This window comes from Hydra vulgaris, chromosome 11 (genome assembly GCF_038396675.1).
Source record: "Hydra vulgaris chromosome 11, alternate assembly HydraT2T_AEP".
Lineage (NCBI taxonomy): Eukaryota > Metazoa > Cnidaria > Hydrozoa > Anthoathecata > Hydridae > Hydra > Hydra vulgaris.
In genome coordinates this window covers 29,882,501-29,897,278 of record NC_088930.1, presented here as the reverse complement: position 1 = coordinate 29,897,278, position 14,778 = coordinate 29,882,501, and the positions used below count along the sequence as shown (strand labels likewise).

At 27.2% G+C, this 14,778-nt stretch overlaps 3 protein-coding genes across 3 annotated transcripts in view; 1 reads left to right on the top strand and 2 right to left on the bottom strand.

Moving 5' to 3' along the window:
- LOC136086965 (uncharacterized) lies at positions 1-420 on the top strand. Its single transcript, XM_065809467.1, has one exon. The coding sequence runs from the start codon at positions 1-3 to the stop codon at positions 418-420; it is 420 nt and encodes a 139-aa protein (XP_065665539.1).
- A 5,842-nt stretch (positions 421-6,262) lies between these two features.
- LOC136086964 (cyclin-dependent kinase 5 activator 1-like) lies at positions 6,263-7,090 on the bottom strand. The gene has a single exon (XM_065809466.1). The coding sequence runs from the start codon at positions 7,088-7,090 to the stop codon at positions 6,263-6,265; it is 828 nt and encodes a 275-aa protein (XP_065665538.1).
- Positions 7,091-13,553: 6,463 nt separating this feature from the next.
- LOC100199070 (argininosuccinate synthase) overlaps positions 13,554-14,778 on the bottom strand; it is an 83,149-nt gene continuing 81,924 nt past the window's right edge. The window contains exons 17-19 of the mRNA XM_065810712.1: positions 14,266-14,321; positions 13,777-13,842; positions 13,554-13,702 (exon numbers count right to left, since the gene is read on the bottom strand). Coding sequence (XP_065666784.1) covers positions 13,657-13,702; positions 13,777-13,842; positions 14,266-14,321 — 168 coding nt within the window. The 3' untranslated portion in view covers positions 13,554-13,656. The remainder of the gene's footprint in view (positions 13,703-13,776; positions 13,843-14,265; positions 14,322-14,778) is intronic.

Here is a 14,778-nt window from a genome sequence, read left to right as displayed (position 1 = left end):
ATGCGTGCAAAGATCGAAGAAAAAGACAGATACGCGGCTCTTGTATTAAAAGAAGAAGGCTATAGCATCAGACAAATAGCAGAAAAGCTCGGAAGATCTCACTCTTGCATTATTAACATAATTCAACGATACAAAGAGACCCGGTCAATTAATGATAGTCATAGGACTGGACGCAATAAAATTTCAAATGACCGTGATGTTCGCTCGTTAGTAAGATTAATGAAAGAAAACAGACAAGCATCATCTACAGACTTGTCTACGAAATGGACACTGTCAAATGGTCTGAAAGCAAGCCCTAGAACTGTTCGAAGGGTCCTCCACAATTTAAATTATTTATGGCGCACTGCTGCAAAAAAACCACGCTTAAATAAAAAACAAAAATTTGCCAGGAAAGAGTGGTGCAAACTACATAAAAATTGATCAACAGATCAGTGGAGCCGTGTGGTCTTTAGTAATGAAATGAACGTTGAGGTAGACAACAGAAAAGGTCGCGTAATGTTGCGTAGACTTCCAAGCGAACGGTTCGATGAATCATGCATTTTGAAACCAACAAAACAAGGCAGTGGTTCAATAGGCATTTGGGCCTGTATGAGTGCCTGTGGAGTTGGCGTTTTTCATTTATTCAATGGTAGACTCAACAAAGAAAGGTACATCGAAATTATGGAAAATTCGCTTATTCCTAGCATTGATTTGTGGCAGTTGCATGATGGATTTATTTTCCAGCAAGATAATGCGCCGTGTCATAAAGCGCATGTTGTTAGCGATTGGTTCAATTCTAATAAAATTCAAGTGCTTCCATTGCCTGCCAATAGTCCAAACTTGAATCCAATAGAGAATTTATGGTCGTGGCTTGATCACAAGCTTGGTAAAGATCAACTTTACAATTTGGAAGATTCGAAATCTTCTATCTCTCATCATTTGAAAAATGTGCCTGATGAAGTAATTAAAACTTTAATGAATTTCATGCCAGAACGAGTACAAGAGTGCTTGAAAACCAATGGATGAACAACACGTTTCTAAATTATTTCTTTATTGCTTTTTGAAATATTTTTGAAACTGGTCATAAAATTTTGTCCAATTTTTTTTGCCATTTATATTTTTTACTAGTCAGTTTTTTAATTTTTTAACATTATTTTGTAAAAAAATTATAAATTCTTTTATAATAAATATAAAATACAATAAAAATTCTTTCTAAAAATGTTTTTCTTTTTTTGATACCTTTTTTCAAAATAAAATTATACTAAGGTTAAAAATAAATTTTGAAAAAAAATGAGTGGTCTTTAATTTTTAGCCACCGCTGTATATATATATATATATATATATATATATATATATATATATATATATATATATATATATATATATATATATATATATATATATATTTGATATACCTACCATCGAAGTATTAAAGAAGCAATTACTTTATTTTGATTGAGATTTTTATGGTGATACTATAATTCAAACAGTTGCTAAAAACCAATTAATTTTCAAAAACCAATCAACTTTTAGAAGCTGCAATTTTAACTTACTGCTGAGATGTAGGTCTCTGCCTCGAGACTCTGACTCGAGATATTTAATTGTCTTGATCTTGGTATTGGTCTTGAAGCCTAAAGTCTTGGTCTTAGTCTTGAAAACCTAGAGTATTGGTCCTGGACATCTACTGGCTTTTACTTTCTTGATTCTTACAAAAAGTATCAACTCAAGGATTATATTATTATTAATATCAGTTATTAATAACAAACCGTAGATCACTGCAACTTCCGCTCTCAATTAGAGTCTTGATCTCTTGGTTTGGGTCTTGAAGCATTCGGTCTTGGTCTTGAGCACAAATGTCTTGGTCTTAGCCTTGGCCTTAACTGTCTTGACTACATCTCTGCTGAGATGATTATACAACAAAGATTGCAACACCATTTTAAACTTTATCAGCTTCATTCTCACGGTCATTTAGACTTATCGAAAAAGTGAAAAGTTATTGCGTATAATAATACGCAAGCGCAGTACATTTAAAATTTTACAGAATTTTAAAAATGGCTATGGTCACAGCACTTCGAAAACCATTCGTTGACAACAGATCATTTGTCTAATTTTCAGTTATTAAATGCGCGTCTAACTAATTATTAAATTGAAATTATTATAAAATAAACTTAAAGTTACATAGAAAAATGTTTCAAATAAAATAAAAAACCTCTCAATGTGAATAAAATCCTTTTAGCAAAAGCTACTTTAGTGTGGTTTGTTTAGAATTTTTGGAGCTTTTTTAAAAACATTTTGAGCATAGAAATTTTTTTATACTTCTTTTTTTAGGTAAATATAACTTTAATCTTTTTTTTACTGTTTACTAATATCAGGATTCATTTTTTTTTAAAGGTTTAGAAAAAATTTAGATTTAACCTTTTGTACACAGTAGTTAAGGACCTTACCAATTGCGAAGGTTATATTCATCGATAAATTTTAAGTTTCATACAATAATCTTTTAACATTCAAAAGTTATGACAATATAAAATTTGTAAACCCCTCAAATTAAGGGGGATTTAAATTTTTTATGGTCATAATTTTTGAATGTTAAAAGATTATTGTATGAAACTTAAAATTTATCGATGAATATAACTTGTGTTTAGAATAATAAAAAATATATTTTGTAGACTTTTGTACTCTCACATTTGGGGTAAATGTGGCTAAAAAAATTTTTCCCAGGCTCCAATCATCACAGTTTTTTGCAAAGCATCCTTATTTGACATAAGTTTAAACATAAAAATGTTTGGCGTTTGCTCCATGTCAGGAAGTTAGCAAAAAAAATCTCAAACACCAAAAAATGCTTGATCTGCCCCTGATATATATATATATATATATATATATATATATATATATATATATATATATATATATATATATATATATATATATATATATATATATATATATATATATATATTAGGGATGCAACAAATACTTTGATAATTCAATATATTGTTCAATCAGTTTCGACATGATAATGTACTGACACAGATCGATTATTCTATAAATTTATTTTTTCGTTTCCAACCTTGGAGTGCATGTGCATTTATGATTTAGATAAAAACAACTGTTGTTTTTATCTAAATCATAAATGCTGGTAAAATCTTTGTGTTGCCATATGATAATTAATTTGCTCCTAATTTAAGCAAAGTATTTTATATGGGCGACAAATAATTTTAATATTGCTTTTGTGTGTTTTTTTTTGAGTACCTATCAAGTATTGATGATGCTAACTAGAGTTTGTTTTTAATATATTTTGAGTTTCATTAAAAACAACAACAAAAATTTGTAAGTCTGAGTATCAAAAATGTCGTTGCATCCCTAATATATATATATAATATATACATATTAAATATTTATAGATATTATATATAATACATACAATAATATATACACACATTTATACATATATGCATATCAATTCTCTCTCTCTCTCTCTCTCTCTCTCACACACACACACACACACACACACACACACACACACACACACACACACACACACACACACACACGCACACACACACAACTTGTCATTTACAATATGTATTTAATATATATATGCCATATATATATTAAATGGCATCTAATATATATATATATATATATATATATATATATATATATATATATATATATATATATATATATATATATATGCCATTTAACAATACAATAAAATATACCATTAAACATTTAATATTACATTTAGATCAAAAGAACTCGAACATATGATCTATTGAAAAAATAACTTTTATACTTTCAAAAATAACTGAAATATTTATTTCAGTTTATTTTTGAAAGTAAGAAAACTTCGACTTTAAGGAAAAGTAGAAATTTTTCAAAACTATTTTGTTCAAAAGAAAAGCTTCACAATATAAGAAATCTTTTAAAGAAAAGTTCCGCAATAATAGAAGAGATTTTCTAAAACTTGTTTGCGAATAATGTTGATAAATAAGATTATTTCTTAGCTCAAATTTTGTTTTAGGTCTTTATTGCATATAAATTTTGAGAAGATGATGGGTTAAGTTTACCTTAGGTAAAAAAAGAAAAAAAACGCAAGGTTACAAAAATAGTATAAAGAAAGCTCTAACAGACTAACAGTCCATTTACTAGAAATTGCACCTTAAGCAACGCGCTTTACTTTTAAAATTGCTAAAATCAGTGTATACAACTATAGGACTAAAATATAGGACTAAATATAGGACTAAATATTGTATATATTAGTACTGTGGTTTATCCTCCTCCGGCTAATTGCCATATAGAGGCCACATTACCAAGGACCGCAAAGACAAGTTCGGCTCCAAAAGGATCGTCATAACCCGCTCTACGGACCAAGAGTAAAGTGATTCTAGGAAGAACGAAGATATGTTAGAGAGAAAGATAGAAGTAGTCGATTTAGAAAGATAGCATAAAGACAGCTGACAAGATTGCACGCGGTGTTAGAAGGTGCAATTAAAATTTGTTCGCGAATTAATTTTTAATCATCACGGAACAATTAAATATGTAATATTGTATATATGGTATCGTGGTTTATTCTCCGCCAGCTAGTTGCCTTGTGGAGACCACAATACCAAGGTCCGCAAAGACAAGTTCAACTCCCGAAGGAGTGTCGTAACCTGCTCTGCGGTCCAAGAGTAAAGTGTGTTTGAGAAGAACGAGGATACATTAGAGTGAAAGATAGAAGAAGTCGAGTTAGAAAGATAGCATAGAGAAAGCGGACAGGAATTGCACACGATCTTAGAAAGTGCAATAGTTTGGTAAGTCAAACCGACCGGGAAGCCGTTTCATGACATTGTGTTCATGATCCGACTTTACTTCCCAGTCAGGTATGTCAATTTTACAATTTTTAATATTGTATATATTGTATACTCTACTATATAGGACTAAATCGCCAAAGCGTTTTTAGTCCTATATAGTAAATAGTGTTACAAGATTACTTGTGGTGCAATAATTGTGGTTTGCAACTCGTTGATCCGACAATATAGGCTGCTAAGAAGAAATAGCAATTATTTTTGTTTTACATAATAAGTGTCATTATTTATATTATATTATTACATTATTTTTATTACTATTATATTATTTTGGCTTGTTCTACACGATTATTTGCATATTTAGTGGTATTTTAAATAATTAACTAATTGATAATAGCGTATGCAACATTTTATTGATTAATAAAAATAAAAGTGTTGGCGGTGAAACTGGAGGAGGGGTGAAACTGGCTCCCAAAAGTTTGTGTTGGCGGTGAAACTGGCTCCCAAAAGTTTGTGTTGGCGGTGAAACTGGCTCCCAAAAAAATCTGTTCTGTTATAAGATAGTTACTACATAACCAACATTTAATTTATTTTTTAATCTAACTTTCTTTTTTTAATTTCTTTTTCTTGTTTTTAAAATTTTAATTCACTGTTAAACTGTTTTTATTGTTTTCGTTTAAGTACAAAATACAAAATATGTAGATTATTGGGGAAATTTTGAAAGAAAAAAAGAAAATAGTAACATTCAATACAAACAATCAATCAGACGTGGTTGGGCGTTGTTAAAATCACCACAAGATATATAAGGTATTTATAAAAAAAGTCTATAAAAAAAGTATCTAATAATAAATGAGACTCCCACTACTAAATATTTTATAGATATGTTTTCATATAACGGTAAACGTAAACCAAGACCATTATCTTAAAAACCAAATATCAATATTATTCATATAGTTTGAATTAAGTTCGTACTTTTTTGAACTTATTATATGAAAAAAAAAATGAATAGATGACTTGTTAGTGAAAGGCAAGTATCTCTTAACTAAAAACAATTTAATAAGTTTTATTAAGATCTAGAAAAACATAACATGTACAAAGGTACTTGAACACATTTAACAAATTTAAAATAAAAAATTTTGTTAAAAATTTTTTTTTTTTAAAATTGATTATTATTATAAATAATTTGTAGACAGTATATCCAACTCCAACGCAAAGGATTTTTAGTATCTGTTACAAGCTATCTTGTGCCAGGATACATCTGTTACAAGTTATCTTGTGGCAGACTTTTTAGTATCTGTTACAAGCTATCTTGTGCCAGGATTTTGCGTAAAATACAGCAACCTCAATGTTGTTTTTAACGAATTCGTAACAAATGGTTTTTTTAAACGCATTAAGTGTAATATTTTTATAAGAAGCGGTTCAATTTATTGAACGTCGTTTATGATAGCAGTTTTACTCTAATTTACGCCCAAGTGTTTATGACATCGCTGTATTTAATTTTCTTTACGTTCTAAACTACGACCAAACGTTTTTAACTCTGCTTGAACGTCATTATAATATTTAGCATCCTTATTAACTTGCAAAAGTTTGCTTGAATGAAGATTTATTATTTCTATACATCTTGTCCAAAACCCTGAACGATCCCCATCAAGAAGAAAAGGTTTTAGCGGATAACTTATTTCATGTCCGTTATATGAATAACATATATAAAGTGTACTCATCATTATTGCTTTTAACTGATGAATAGAGCGTACCTTGGGAGGGATTACTTCTCTTAAAAGCATATATAAAACAATCATATTTGGTTGTGAAACAAAACCCATTTCTTGCCATCCTGAAAGAATAAGACTTTTGTCGACGTCTCTTACCCAACCAACAACTATAGATGGCTTTAATCCGTCTATATTCCTGCAGCGGAGATATATATAGCATCCAATGTATTTTAATGTTTCACTTAAGTTTAATATGCCATAAAAATGTTTTTCCGTTGATATGTTCAATTTAATTTTGATTTCTTGAGTCCGCACATCGATATATGTTGAGTTAATTGACTCTTTTACCGACTCCTTATTTTGTAAAGTCCATAGTTCTTTGTTTTTATTTTTTTTTTTTGAATCAACTTTTGCTTTGTTCCAATATGAAGGAACTTTTTCGCTGAAAAACTTGTTTTCTTTTCCAGTTAACGAAGGAAAGCATTCTTGTACAATGTGAAATTTTCCAAAAGGTGCGTTATTTTTTTTTTCTTCGGGAATGTTGTTATTATTTGTAATTTTAATATCATTCTTTAAATCTCGCACAGGATTTGTTAATATTGCACCCATTTAAATTTTTAGTTTATACCAGTTAAAACATAGTCAATAACAAGTCACAGACGACGCTTGTTTTTAAAGTTTATCCATGTTACGTTTTTCTCAAAGACTGGTTTGAGAGTGCAGATGTTTTTTTACATATATTGTACGAACTTTTATTCCGAGTTTATATTCTTTTGATTAATTTCTCTTTTAGCCAACCATAAACAAAATTCTTTGTATTTCTTTTTTAAATAAGTTCGACAGCTGATTTTATAATTTCTTCTCTTTTTTAAAGATTAATTTTTTTTTTCGTTATTCTCACCAAATATTTTGATCGTTATTCATAAATTTAACCACAGTTCAAATACTGAATTTAGCTACACATCAATTATATAGCTTCCATGGTATCGTATTTAATCAAGAAATATTCTTAAACACGGGGGGACAAAATTTTGTTACCAATGATCGAACGAAAAAATCAAATGACGTAGACGGTAGTTAAATGGACACAGTACAAACCGGAAAATATCCAATTTCCAGTTTGACTCCAAGACTTTGTTTTGCTAAAAATTTATCTAGCAAAGTAATTAAACTAATTAGTTCATACCCATTTTCACAGCGATATAAAAATTAGCAGTGTTTAATAATTAAGAAAGTAGAGAAAAGGCATTACTTTTTCATGCTTCCTTTTAAAAAACTAAATGATTTAGCCAATCAAACTGCTTTAAAACTTACTTAACCTATCGTAGTTAAATAAAATTCGCTTCCAGGGTTTTGTTTAGAAACCGCAGGTGTAAAATAATTTAATCATATTCATTACGGCTTTCGGCATAAACTTTGTGAATGGGCTGCATTAGTATTCAATTAGATAATTAATATTAAATTTTTAATTGAGCCGAACTTTGTGAAAACGTTTTATTAAATAATATGTATATAACTGTGGTTGATGTTTTTCAATTTGTGCTTTATGTGCTAACAATGGGTGAACTATAAACAAAAAAGTAAAAAAAAAAGCACTATTTTATAACGTGCTACAGAATTAAAGTAATTAAAATTGGAACTGTTGCTCGCAATGCCAAATGCATTATTGTTTGCAATGCCTAATGCACTATTGCTTGCAATGCTACAGTTAAAATTTTAAATTAACTATTTAGGTAAAAGTTTGAAATATTTTATAAAAAGACGAGAGTACACTCTCAAAAACATATATAAAAATACTATTTTTAGCTGTTATATTAAAACTAAATGACTAAATTGTATTTTAATATTTTAGTGCGCTGATATATTTAAAAAAAAAAAAAAAAAGAGAAATTTGAATTTAAAAAATTATGAATTTTTAAAACTCAAATTTATCATTTATTTTTTTTGACAAAATATATTTTTACATAGTAAATTTTTTTACATTGTATAAATATTTTTTTCATAACAGAAACTTTTAACAGAAAAAAATATTTAAATAAATGTTATCGAGAAAACATATTATAATTAAGTTATAATAAATTTAATAGAATTTTCACATTAGATGAAATAACATATGTAATCTAAACCTTAAAATATAACTAAATATTGTATATAACATAACTTAATATTGCATATAATATTCATACCTTATTGTATATAATATACATACATTACATATATTTAACTTATAAACATCAACAAATGATAAAATAAAGTGAAAATATTTTTTATATTTATATAAAATATAATTCTGCTTTATTTTACCATTCATTTGTTGATAAGCAAATTTATCCATTTAAGTTCATTACTTAAAAAATTAGAATGCACTTTTACCAAATTAATATCTATCAAAATCAATTGTTTATATTAAAACATACAGTGGTAGTTGCATCAATTTAAAAACTTTTTATAACTAATAAATTTAAGACTACAACAACTGGAAACTTTATTTGAAAAAATAAAAACCTCTTTATAGCATATAGGTATTTCCCCGCATATGCGGAAAATATCGAATAAGTACATGCAATTGTTGAAAAAAAAAACTCTTGATTAAAACATATTATTTAAACGATGCCCTGACATCAATAAATCACTTTACAACCAATGAAAATATTTCATTAGTTGTAAATTATTTCAAATTCTTGTAAGTTGGCTTACACTAGTTGGGTCAGTGAATGTGAAAGTCCAAGAACTGTAGCAAGACGCAACTAGTTTGAATTGAAAAACATCTCTACATTTTCAAAACAACAGGTGTTCTTTATTTGGGTTGTTTCGAAAACTACTAAACTATTTAATATATTTAAATAACATTTATATTAAATAATTATTTATTTTGTTTATATTAATAATATATTATTTAATAGTTATATTAATTATATATATCTAAATAATATTTATAACAAATTTAATAATAATAATAAAAAGAAAAAAGTAATAAAAACTCATTATCTTAACTTTTAATGTGGAACTATCTTGATATAACTTTTAATGTGGAACTATCTTGATATAACTTTTAATGTGGAACTATCTTGATATAACTTTTAATGTGGAACTATCTTGATATAACTTTTAATGTGGAACTATTTTGATATAACTTTTAATGTGGAACTATCTTGATATAACTTTTAATGTGGAACTATCTGGATATAACTTTTAATGTGGAACTATCTTGATATAACTTTTAATGTGGAACTATCTTGATATAACTTTTAATGTGGAACTATCTTGATATAACTTTTAATGTGGAACTATCTTGATATAACTTTTAATGTGGAACTAGGAATAAATCTTTTTTTTCCATTACTAATACTATGAAGAATCAAATACATTAATTATTTTAAAACTAATTAATTGTTGCACATTCTAAAATCCAGTTTAATATCTGTTCGCTTTCTATATGCTATCATTCTAACTCGACTACTTCTGACTATCACTTCAACTTACTTCGTTTTTCTTAAAACTCACTTACTTTTAGTCCTTTAGAGCGGGTTATGATGCTCTTTAAAGAGCTGAACGTGTCTTCGCAGGGTTTAGTATGTGGCCTCTATATGGCAATTAGCTAGAGGAGGATAAACCACAGTACCACTTCTTAATATTATGAAAAAATTGTTTGAAACCTATTATACTCAAAAAAAAAAAAAAAAAAAAGGCTTATGGTAGGCACTCAAAATTTTAAATTTCTCCATGAAAACTCTTAATCCCATGTTATTCAAACCGTCATTTTTTATTATTATATAATCATTTTTAAGAAAGTAGGTAACATGACTATTTTTAAATCAATCTTAAAACCTTGCTTGTTTGAAAACCAAACTTCAGTAAAACTGTCGCAAAGGACATGAGTAAAAATAAAAATACATTAGTAACGCACTTTGCTTCTTCCTCAGACACCGAACCCTATCCAATTGCCCATATATTCCGTGTGGCATTGGTTGCTAAGTCGTCCGACTAAAACTCGTAAAGCAAGCAATCTCGAATATTATAGAATTTATTGGATCTTCCTGAGGGGCATTTGCTTTTAAAAGTTACATTTTAAATGTCTTTTAAACGTGTTTTAAACATTCTAACGTAAATAACTTTTAGAAGACGTTTAAAAGTTTAAAAGACATTAAGATCGTAATTTTTAAAAACAAATATCCGTAGGGTTACATGCAACTCTTATCTGTCAAAGCACAAACTATAATATTAAATTTTTTTTATAGATAATGCGAATAATTTGAAGTCTTCATAAAGCGGCATTAGAAATTTTTTAAATATTCGTTCTTTAAATATTTCAAATCCTGTCTATCTTTAAACACAATATACTCCAAAAAATATCGGAAAGTTTCAATTTATTTTTTACTTTAGTTCCAAAAGAGTTACAAAAAAAGCTTAAAAATTTAAATTCAGAAGAAAATTTTATTTTATTAATTTATATATATGAATTAACCATTAACAAAAACAAAAAAAGTGTTCTCCAAAGTGAACAATCATATTTTTGTATCTTTATTTCTTTGAATCATTACGCCTTTATCGCTATGCATCACCTATGAAAACAGGCCTTAACAAATGTTTATTGATAATGTCTGTTTTGAAATAGTAGCGATTGCTCGATATTATGAAACTTTATTATTCAAAATTTAAATAAAAGTTCATAAATACAAAACAGTGAACTATAAAGAGAAAAAAAGCAAGAGAACAGACAATTTAAAAAGGAAATTTTATCAAACTAATATATTTTCTATAGTTTGATGCGGAATGAATTAATGACCTTATTATGAATAAAGTGTTTGTTTTTAATAAAGTTTATACGTTGTAATGTTATTGTTTTTTAAGTTTTTATTTATTTATTTGGGATAACTCGTTTATAACTTCTTTAAAACTTGTTTTAAACTAATTTCAATCAAACTAATAGTAAAACAACTAAATTATTAAATCAAATTTAATGAATAGTTTGTTTTTATTTTTTGTATTAAAAATACATACATATACTTTTTTTGCCGACAAATTTAGAGATTCAGGTCGGTGCTTGTAAGCTGCAGTAAAAGAAAGATAAGCCGCATTCCCAAATGACGACCTTTATTTCTAAGTCTGTATATATGTATATGTGTGTGTGTGTAAATATATATATATATATATATATATATATATATATATATATATATATATATATATATATATATATATATATATATATATATATACACACACACAAGATATTGTACTTTTTTATTAAAACTCAGAGAAACATAAAAAATGGCACAAAAGAAATGTTTAATGCTTATAGAAACGAGCCATAGTCAAAAAATGTGTTACTGATTGTTAGAACCAACGATTAATTAAAGACCTAATAGTACACGAATGCCAGAGTTTTAATAATTGACAGTTCAGTTTACATATTTAGGTTGCCTAGCAACCGTGCAGCTTAAATCTTCTAGAGTTGACAGGTTGCATCATTGCGCCAAACAGCATACATTCAAGGTTCATGTGGTTCTGGCTAAATATGCGACACTGGTTAGAAAGGAGGCATGAAATTCCTTGTTAAATTCCTAGTTAAATGCTCTTTAAGACCATTATGTCTTCTTGGAGCATCTTCCCAGCCAACACATGAAATCAATGTGATATTATTATGGTATCAAAAATTTATCATGCTTCGATATCAAATAATGTCTCATTAATGAGGTCATAATGAGATCATTACTTGATAAGAAGGTGCTCAATGTTCTTAAAGAACAGATGAATAATAAATTAGTAAAAACAATAATTTCTTTCTTCAACTTGTTTCACAATCATTAAGGAAGTTGTCGAGGAAAAAAATTAGATAAGTGTTTTTACTAATTTATACATATGTATATATGTATATACATACATACATAAATATAAATAAATATAAAGTGGTTGCAACTTTAACTCAAAATTGATCTTTAGCCATATACCAATTTAGATTTAACTCAATTATCGGCGAGTTCCGCCACATTCAACATGCGGTTTTCACCGTTGAAAACCTTTATTTTAAAAGCTTTCAAAAGTTTTTAGAGCTAATAAAAACGTTAAACTTTAAAAATCTTATTTTCAATTTTTAATGCTCCAAATATTTAACATATTTTGTTTATAAACAATTTATTGCAATCTTGTTACTGCTCTGCGTAGTTAAGGCGAATTAGTAAAACTCAAACTGAAAGTTTTAACGAAATCTCAGTTTTGACAATCTATAACTTAGGTGTTAAATGAAATTAAACAATTGAAAATTTATTTTTGTTTAGTTCAACGACATATATACGAATAACTACATTATTACAAACCAAAGCCTAGTTTGCCACAAACGCAGTTTAGCATTGATTTTAAACCTTTATTTATAAATGTATATTTGTTAATATATGTTGAATAATTTGTGTATTTTATATAAATGTTGTAAAGACTGTATAAAATCTTTAAAAATATTTTGAAATTTAAAGTGTGTATATTGAAATTACTTTTTTATGAATATTTGATTAGTTTTTAATGCTTAATTGAATCGTTTTTGAAGCTTGTTTACAAATTGAGCAGTATAGGTCTCCCAACCATGTTAATTTGTATAATTACTAATACTTGTATCAGATAGATGTTAAATATTGTTGCTTTTATAATGTTAAGCACAAAGGCGTTTTAATGTGTAAAAAAGTTCTATTTTGCTTTATTTCAACAGATTGTTCGTTGCACTAAAGTAATAAAGCCCTCATTTTAACGGACGAATATTAACAGTCTTCAATCTTAAAAAATTTAATCCGTTAATTTAACGGAAAATCCGTTTGTGCAAAAACGACAGATTGATCTGTTACCTAATTCGTAGTATACAACAGATTTTTTTTAGAGGGTACTTATAATGTTTTTGTTAGTATAATCCTATTTTAACTTTTTTAATAATAAAGGAAATAATATTATTTTACCTAACTTGCACAAATGCAAAGGGGACTTCAGCCTAAATTACGAAGTTCATTTAATTTTTTTTGGAAATGTTACTCCTTTGCAGATTTGAGAGGAAGAGATTTTATTATATCAAAAAAACTATAAAACATACAACAAGCAATAAAAATCGTTTGAAATAATTATAAAAATTATTTGAAAATAGTTAAAAATCATAAATAATCGGTTCGACATAAAAAACCACAAAAACGAAGCAATTAATTATCTTGAGATTTCTTTTGAAGTTGAGCGTATTGACTCAATCTAAATAATGAGCTTAACAAATAAAGTTTAAATAACTTTAAACAAAATAAACTTATGCCTATTAATAGACAAACCTTAGAGAAGCTACTTTAATAAATCCTTCGGCATCTTTTGGGTTGAAATCTCCTTTCCTGTCCATACTATCAAAAAATAAACGTTGGGAGTGAAATTTAAAAACTTAAATTTTTTACCTTTATTATATTTTATTACTATTTATTAGTTTAAAAATTTTTATATTTTTTAATTTTATAGTCTAAGATCTTATTATATTTGAATTTTTTCATCACATTAGCAGGTTCTATTAAAGCTCACTTTTTACTACGAAATATTTTTGTTTTCATCTCATTAACTATTTGTACTTAAGTTTTTATCTCATTAATCCCTCTAGCTATTTGTACCTAAGTTTTTATCTCATTAACCCCTTCTAACTATTTATACCTAAGTTTTCATCTCATTAACACCCCCTAACTTTTTATTCCTAAGTTTTTATCTTGTTAACCCTCTAATTATTTAATTTTAACTATTTAATTAGAACAAGAAAAAATTATATATATATATATTACCTCACTAATTCTTTGTTATAAAGAGAGTAGTCGGAGCATCTTGATTTTACATAAACCTTCATAAAACAAAAAAAAAACATTTTTTATTGACATAAAATTGAAAACCATAAGTTTGTCTGCATCGTTATGGAACGCACGACATTAGTTTTAAATTTTGACTACGATGTTCTATTCCAACAACTACGATGTTCTATTACAAAATCTTTTGGTTTATTTTTAAACTCGTAACAACAGTTTTTAGCATTTATTTTTTCTTGAGGAAAATCAAGAAATTTATATCACTACCTATTTACTCTTTGGATTCACCACCCTTAGTATGATCAAAATTTTCATATCACCACCTATTTGTTAACATTTATTTCACCACCTATTTGTAAACATTAATGTCACCATTTATTTGTAAATATTTTTATCATCGTCTATTTGTAAACATTTATATCACCATCTATTTGTAAACATAGCGTCTAACACCATGGCAACATTGAATAATAAATCTGTGGTGCAATAACTTAC

Excerpts from the sequence above, each read along its gene's own strand:
- LOC136086965 (XM_065809467.1), top strand. The coding sequence starts at position 1 with ATGCGTGCAAAGATCGAAGAAAAAGACAGATACGCGGCTCTTGTATTA.
- LOC136086964 (XM_065809466.1), bottom strand. The coding sequence starts at position 7,090 with ATGGGTGCAATATTAACAAATCCTGTGCGAGATTTAAAGAATGATATT.